Source organism: Genypterus blacodes, unplaced genomic scaffold (assembly GCF_046128005.1).
Source record: "Genypterus blacodes isolate CSIRO-AG114 ecotype Tasmania unplaced genomic scaffold, CSIRO-AGI_Gbla_v1 ptg000692l_1, whole genome shotgun sequence".
NCBI classification, from domain to species: Eukaryota; Metazoa; Chordata; class Actinopteri; order Ophidiiformes; family Ophidiidae; genus Genypterus; species Genypterus blacodes.
The window spans coordinates 32501-40000 of NW_027467377.1; the positions used below are offsets into that span (position 1 = coordinate 32501).

Below are 7500 nucleotides of genomic sequence, written 5' to 3' on the forward strand. Positions count from 1 at the left end.
AGAGAACTGAGGCTGAGGCTGAGTCAGAGCAGCAGCCTCACCAAGAGAACTGAGGCTGAGGCTGAGTCAGAGCAGCAGCCTCACCAAGAGAGCTGAGGCTGAGGCTGAGTCAGAGCAGCAGCCTCACCAAGAGAACTGAGGCTGAGTCAGAGCAGCAGCACAACGATGATCTCACCTCCAGACGGATAATGGACATGTTTACCTGCTGAACACCACAACACAGCAGGTGACCTTCATCCACACACACACACACTCTCACACCAGATGACCATTATATACACACACACACACACACACCAGGTGACCATCATACACACACACACACACACCAGGTGACCATCATACACACACACACACCAGGTGACCTTGATACACACACACACACACACACACACCAGGTGACCTTCACACACACACACACACACACACACACACACACACACACACACACACACACACTACCCCCCCCCCCCCCCCGGTTTAGAGTTTGTAAATTGGGCAGAATGTAAGGAGTGATGTGATTGGCTGGTCAGAGTGTGTTAGGTTCTTCTGCCCTCTCTGGACTGGCTCACATGTTACACACACATGTACACACATTCACTCATACCAGCTTTTTACTTCTGTTATTCAGAATACAGGATTAATTTATGATCACATTCACTATTTATAAAAAGTGAAGTATATAAGGTAAACAATCAAAGTTTGAACATGTATGTTAAAGTCCTAAAGACAGTTTCAGCTGAGCCTTAGCCTCTTTAATTAAATGTAACGTTCTGTGTGAGTTCATTTCCTGAATGTAAACGGAGACGCAGTGAGGAGCTGAGGCTGCAGACACGGCCAGCAGTTTGTCTTCTTTTAATCAATCTGGGAGTTAATTATGCAGGGACATGGGCTCAGAGCCATCACACACACACACACACACACTCATTTACTGACAACACCACCCACCCGGGTGGTCCAATCAGCTAAAAGCATCAGGGAGGTGGTATATCAGGGTGTGTGTGTGTGTGTATTGGCAGCAGGAGTTTCATTTCTAAGCTGTTGAGCATTGATATGCTGCAGCTCTGAGGCTCACAGCTCAGTCTGACAGCTCAGTCTGACAGCTCAGTCTGACAGCTCAGAGTGACATCATTCGGACCAATCAGAACTACAGCTGCAGAACAATCAAGTCTCTCTCCAGCACGACAGTGCTGCATCCCCACTCAAAACAAAGCTGGCTGGGTTAGCAGCTATTGGATCTGGCACACACACACACACACACACACACACACACACACAATCAATTGATCAATCAGTAGGTTGATAGTTCTAATGTGAGGAGGCAGTAGCTCAGTCGGTAGAGCTTCCCCTTGGTAACCGGAGGGTCGCCGGTTCGAGTCCGTGCCGAGGTGCCCCTGAGCAAGGCACCGAACCCTCAATTGCCCCCCCCTCAGTAATGGGTGGTAAGGTAATGTAAGTCGCTTTGGATAAAAGTGTCTGCTAAATGATCGTAATGTAATGTAATGTTTGAAACTGAACCCTCTCCCTCAGAGCCGCTCTATCAGCTTGTTTTGGTCCAGACACAAACAGAACCAAAGGTCCACGTCTCTCAGGGTGCCGGGTTCTGGCCCGTCCTACAGAATGTTGTAAGATTACAGTCTGGTCCGCATTTGAAACCGGGACTTGGACGCAAGTTTGTCAGAACCCGATGGGTCGGGCCGGGTCAGAACCTGAGGTTACATGGTTCAGGCCCAGTTTAGAGCCTACTGCTGGGATGTCACAGCTGTCAATCACACACTCTGTATATTTATTATCTACAACTGCAGCTGTAAACATTTCCCCTCTGATTTCTGTGCTTTTACAATCAGCTTGAGTCCTTCTTCTTCTTCATCTTCTGAAGCATCTACTCTTCCTCCATCATCATCATCACCTCATTAACAAACTACAGCAACAACAATCGTCCGTTGTTAGTCTGTAACATGTTGTAAGTGTGTAACATGAAGTTAGTCTGAAACATGTTGTTAGTCTATAACATGAAGTTAGTGTGTAACATGTTGTTAGTGTGTTACATGTTGTGAATGTGTACGTTAGTGTGTAACATGTTAGTAATAGTTTGTAACATGTTGTTAGTGTGTAACATGTTGTTAGTGTGTAACATGTTGTTAGGTGTGTACCATGTTGTCAATGTGTACGTGTTGGTGTGTAAAATGTTAGTAATAGTTTGTAACATGTTAGTCTGTAACATGTTGTTAGTGTGTTACATGTTGTTAGTGTGTAACATGTTGTTAGGTGTGTACCATGTTGTCAATGTGTACGTGTTGGTGTGTAACATGTTAGTTATAGTTTGTTACATGTTGTTAGTCTGTAACATGTTAGTATTAGTGTGTAACATGTTGTTAGTAGTTAGTATTAGTCTGTAACATGTTAGTGTGTAACATGTTTTTGGTGTGTAACATGTCAGATTATTGTAGCATGTGAAGCTAACAGTGACAGCGGCGCTAACGCTACATAGTAAACAAGCCAACTTAGCTCTTTAGCTAACTCCGCTAACTCCGCTAACTCCGCATCGTAAACGGGAAACAGCTCCGCGGCTCTGAGCCTCATGGACTCAGCAGAGCGTCCATGTTAGGTTCGGAGCTTTAGACGCGCCATGTTCGGCAGCAGCTAACAGCGCTATCTAGGAGCCTGCCGAGCCCGGGCAGGCCTCTCTTCCTTCGGCGGCTCCGCTCCTCCTGCCCCGCTCAGACTCTTACCCTGGTGGAGGTGATGTCCATCATGACCTCCTGGAAGGCGGCCGTCTCCTCGGCCTGCCGCTGGGTATGGAGCGCTATCTTCTCGCTAAACTTTCGGGGGTTGGAAGTCCCGGACCCGGTGGCCGAGGCGGGTCCGGGTCCGCAGCCGCCAGTACCCGCAGACATCTTCACCGAGCGGACGGGACGACTTGACGTAGTGGAACGATTTGGGCAGAGAGAAGCGGAAAGTGAGGAGGTGTCACTCCGCCGGCCGAACATGAGCCCTGCTCCGTGTGACTACAGGAGGTCAAGGGTTCTGACTGCACACTCACTTTGGACAACACGGAAGGATTCAGACGGGTTTATGTTTGGGAAGAGGCGGAAGTAGTCTCCGAAAGTCTCCGGGGCCAAAGCAGGCGAGCTGGTTGGCTTTAACGTACATCTACATCGTCCTGATGGAGATGTCATGTCCTCCCTGTACATCAGGACTGAAGCCCACAGGAAACTTCGATCCTTACAGTGTTTAGGGTCAACAGGTGTGATGCGCATGGGTAATGTGAACCAAAGCAGCAGCAGAGGACCTAGTTTGTCTCTTAATTGAAGCGCTGTAGTGAGTCATCTGTCTGACAGAGACGAGCTCGGGTTTCCGCTCGTGTCAGAGAAAGTGGCGATGAGCCCTCTACCGGCCGAAGTGAGTCACTGCATGTTCAGGTTAAAATCTAGGAAATCAATTTCCGGAGAAAAGTCTGATTGAATTGTTTTGATTTTTTGCTCAAAGACACAACGGCAGTGCAGGCGGCCTCTCAACCACAGGTCAAATGTGCTTATGTGCTGAAGATAAGCAGATAGACATCAACTTCCTGAGGAGCAGCAGAGGGGGGGCCAGACTGTGTTTAATATAAGATAAGTTAAGATAAGTTAAGCCTTTATTCGTCCCACAACGGGAAATTCACCATTTACAGTTTACATCATTATACTGAAACAAACTAAATTCACACTTTGACTGTGGGACTTCATCTTGACCAAATCTGAAAATGTAAAGAAACTAACTTCATGATTTGGGGTCATTTACTTATTGTACTGATTTTAATGTCATTTATTAATATTAGTATTTATCATTTATTATTGATCTGGTCAGAATGTGAATGTGACGTGAAATAAACAGGAGTGCTTTTTATTTGTGTGAGCGTTAAGAGGATTGATCTGCAGGTAAACATGCTGCATCTCCACAGAGGTCATGGGGTCATGGGGTCATGGGTCAGCGTCTTCTGGGTCTTTACCAAACGGTTACAGTCTATAGTTAATTATCCTTACAGTCCTTTTATTCTGCTGTCCTTGCATGTAAGGCCTTTAAATGTGACGCTTTGATGTTGGAGCCACGATGAAGGAGTTATAATGAGACAGAGATGATGTCACTGCAGAGGTAAAGGAGCTCCACAGCCTCAGAGTTTAGTTCTGCTTGAGTTCAATTCTCTGAATCAACAAGAGAATTGTTGTGTGTGGAAGGACGTTCCAGTCATTCCACACACACACACACACACACACACACACACACACACACACAAAGTGTTTCTGTTCCCATCTGTTCATGTGGAAACCAAAGGGAAGCTCATTGTCTCACTTTACTGTTTCATACCAGCAGCTTTATTCACACATAAACCTGAGGAGGAGAGGAGGAGAGGAGGAGAGGAGGAGAGGAGGAGAGGAGGAGGAGCTTTGGGCCTGTAGATGATTGATCTCTCTCTGTCTGACTGAAGCTCAGCTCAGTCTGATAGTTCAGCTCATCTGCTGTCTTTAGGGAACAAAGCAATACATGAAAACAAATCTCAACACTTCAGTTTATGGAGACAAGCTGATGGCATCAGGAGGAGCAGGAGGAGGTGGAGGAGCAGAAGGAGGAGGAATGTGGGATGGAGGAGGAGGCGGAAGGGGAAGTGGAGGATGAGGAGGAAGGGGGAGGAAGAGGAGGAGGAGAAGGAGGAAGGGGAGGAGCAGCAGGAGCAGCAGAAGGAGGAGGAGGAGGAGCAGGAGGAGGAGGAGGAAGAGGATGAGGAGGAGGATCCCTGACCGGAACCTGTTACCTACATTACTCCTTTACTAACTCCTATCATAGTTTTACCGATAAAGTTAAACTAAAGAGTTTACGCAGTCTTTACGCAGTCTTTACGCAGTCTTTACGCTGCTGCGGTTTCTCTGCTGTTTGTTCGTTTAGCTTGGCGTTTGTTTTATTGTGAAAATCCTCCCCGGATGTGATGAGTTTATTCTACCTGATGTGGCACCGGTCCCGTTCTAACGACACAAGATGAAGCGTCGTAGAACCTGAACCAATCAAACCAATCGGTCCGCGCCCAGTGAGACCCGTCTGAGGCTGGTGACAGCGGAGGTTCCTAAGGAGACAGCGGAGACAAGGTGAGTCCAGTCTGACAGACACATGTGAGAGAGAGCAGCGCCATGCAGCATCTCAGCTGCTCTATAGGGACAGAGCATCCGATGAGCCGACATTAGCGCTCTATTCTGCCTTCGTCATGCAGAACTCCATTCAGAAATCTGTTCATTTCAGCATCGATCACGTATCAATACAAGCACAGGTCATCATGATTCAATCACAGTGTGTGTTTGATCAGGAGACTCTCTCTGATCGTCCCGCCTCTGGCCCAGCTGGAGCTCCAGAGGCGCGCTGAGGCCGGAGGAAGTCAAAGGAGGAGAAACGAGTCCGGCTGACAAAGTTCAGATATTATTCAACCAATTTCCTATTTCGTGTGATAAAGCGATGCCGAACTGAAGCGGAGTTTGTTCTGATTCGGACGGGATCGTCATGGCTCGTCTACACCGGACGTGACAGGAAGAAAACTCAAGCGACCGAAACATGACGGGATCGAGACGGGAGTCTGGCACAGACCGGAAACGAGCCTCACGGTCAGCTGTTTTGTTGACGTGGTTTATTCCCGGTAGGCGTGATGTAATGTGCCTTCGTGTTGATATGAGTTGAGATTTGTGCCGCGTCAGGGATGTTGGTGGGTTTGTTTACCGTCACCGGGATGCACCGGCTCGCTCCTGCTGGGCGGGGCTGCGGCGGCGCTGTTCAGCAGCGAGGTGCTGAAACGCTCCAACGTTCAGTCAAGAAGCTCAAAGCTGAACGACACACACACACACACACACACACACACACACAGTCTCTCTATCTCTTATTTCCACTGCTGATCTTTCCTGCGTCTCAGCTGTCAGTTGTTGGTTGTCTCTCTGAAGGTGACTCGTCCTCTTGCAGAGCTTCCTGTTTGTTCTGAGTCGGTCATCATGTGGGACAGAACCTGTGTGCTGCTCCTGCTCAGTGTGGAAGGTCAGACATGTTTAGTTTCAGTCCCACTCTGTCTCCAGCTTGTTGTGGTGTAGTTGAGGTGTTGTGTCCTGAGCTCACCACCAGATGGCGCTGTCTTTGTGTTCCAGCTGCAGTGGCGTCTCAGTGCTGGCAGGGGGCGACCTTCTCAGAGATGGTGGTGTCTCCGGCGGTGGACAGCAGCGGGATCCTGCGTGTTCCCGGCGTGACGTCCCTGCCTCAGTGCGTGGCGGCGTGCTGCGACCTGCCGGGCTACGACCTGGCCTGGATGTTTGAGGGCCGCTGCTACGTCCTGAGCTGCCAGCAGAGGGCCAACTGCATGCCCAGGAAGAGAGCCGGGGCCGACTCCTACCTGGTCTTCCTGCGGAGGGCGCCGCCCCAGACGCTCCTGCTGCAGTCTCTGGTGAGGGGCGAGCCGTACGCCGGCCGCTGGAGGCCTCTGTCCCGGTCCTCTGAGGCCCCCGGAGACCTGGAGGCCCTGAAGGACCTCGCTCTGTTTGACCAACCGCTGGATTATTCAGAGGGAGGTCAGGTGGAGAGGGGCGGGGTCAGCGTGGGCTCAAAGGCTGAAGACTCGACCGATCAGCCGCCTCTAGAGGAAAGAGAGGGATTCAACCAATCGGAGGGCAGCGCGGCCCAGAAGAACGCCTCCTCTGTGGGGAGCAGCGGCCGGGCAGACGGGGAGGAGAGCAGGAGTCAAACTACAGAGAGCACGGTGAGGCTCAGAGGCCACAGGCAGCACAAAGACACACAAAGCTTTGCCCTCCACAATAAAAGCTCAGTGTCTCCTGGCTTCACTCAGTGAGCTGTGTGATGATGTAATCAAGCTGTGTTCTTCTTCTACTACATGTTTATCTGCATCTTCTCTCTCAGTATTTATGTTCTCATGTTCTTCCAGAGTTTCCGTCCTGCGTCGTCACAGAAACCCAGGAGCGACTCGACCCGACACGCCGACGCAGCGGCTTCACTCCCCACGCCGGCCCCGCCCCCTCAAGCCTCAGCCCCGCCCACACAGCCAGGTAACCACTGGAGAAACACTTTGGATAACAAACGCTTGTGTTCTGTACTTTTGTCACAATCCCCCTCTTTAAGGTTTATCTGTGTGCAATGCATGATGGGAGTTTGATCTGGACAAACACACACTTCCTTCATTCTCCTCTTTCATTCTTTCCCTTGACTTCTTATGTTCTTCCCTCTCTCCTTCTCACCGTCTCCTCCTCCTCTTTCCTTCCTTCCTTGGTTCCTTTCCTCAGGTCCACCCTTGATGTTGTCCCTTGGAGGCCCTGTTGATGTGACGCCATCAACACGTACAGTTCAACCTGAAACATCGGCCCACCCAGAACAGACAACTGGTACTGAACACACACACACACACACACACACACACACACACACCGCCCTGTACTCAAAGATGTGGGCGGAGCCTCTGAGTGCTGTTTCTCACCACAGTGAAGA

The 7500-nt window shown here is 49.8% G+C and overlaps 2 protein-coding genes across 2 annotated transcripts in view; one reads left to right on the forward strand and one right to left on the reverse strand.

Moving 5' to 3' along the window:
* Positions 1 to 3183, reverse strand: part of LOC142990722 (CREB-regulated transcription coactivator 2-like) — a 14192-nt gene extending 11009 nt beyond the window's left edge. The window contains 1 exon segment of the mRNA XM_076140580.1: positions 2733 to 3183. Coding sequence (XP_075996695.1) covers positions 2733 to 2990 — 258 coding nt within the window. The 5' untranslated portion in view covers positions 2991 to 3183.
* A 2641-nt stretch (positions 3184 to 5824) lies between these two features.
* The window catches only part of kiaa0319 (KIAA0319 ortholog), a 7540-nt gene continuing 5864 nt past the window's right edge, over positions 5825 to 7500 (forward strand). The window contains exons 1-5 of the mRNA XM_076140577.1: positions 5825 to 6048; positions 6156 to 6760; positions 6944 to 7064; positions 7299 to 7397; positions 7495 to 7500. The exon at positions 7495 to 7500 is cut by the window's right edge and continues 141 nt beyond it. Coding sequence (XP_075996692.1) covers positions 6006 to 6048; positions 6156 to 6760; positions 6944 to 7064; positions 7299 to 7397; positions 7495 to 7500 — 874 coding nt within the window. The 5' untranslated portion in view covers positions 5825 to 6005. The remainder of the gene's footprint in view (positions 6049 to 6155; positions 6761 to 6943; positions 7065 to 7298; positions 7398 to 7494) is intronic.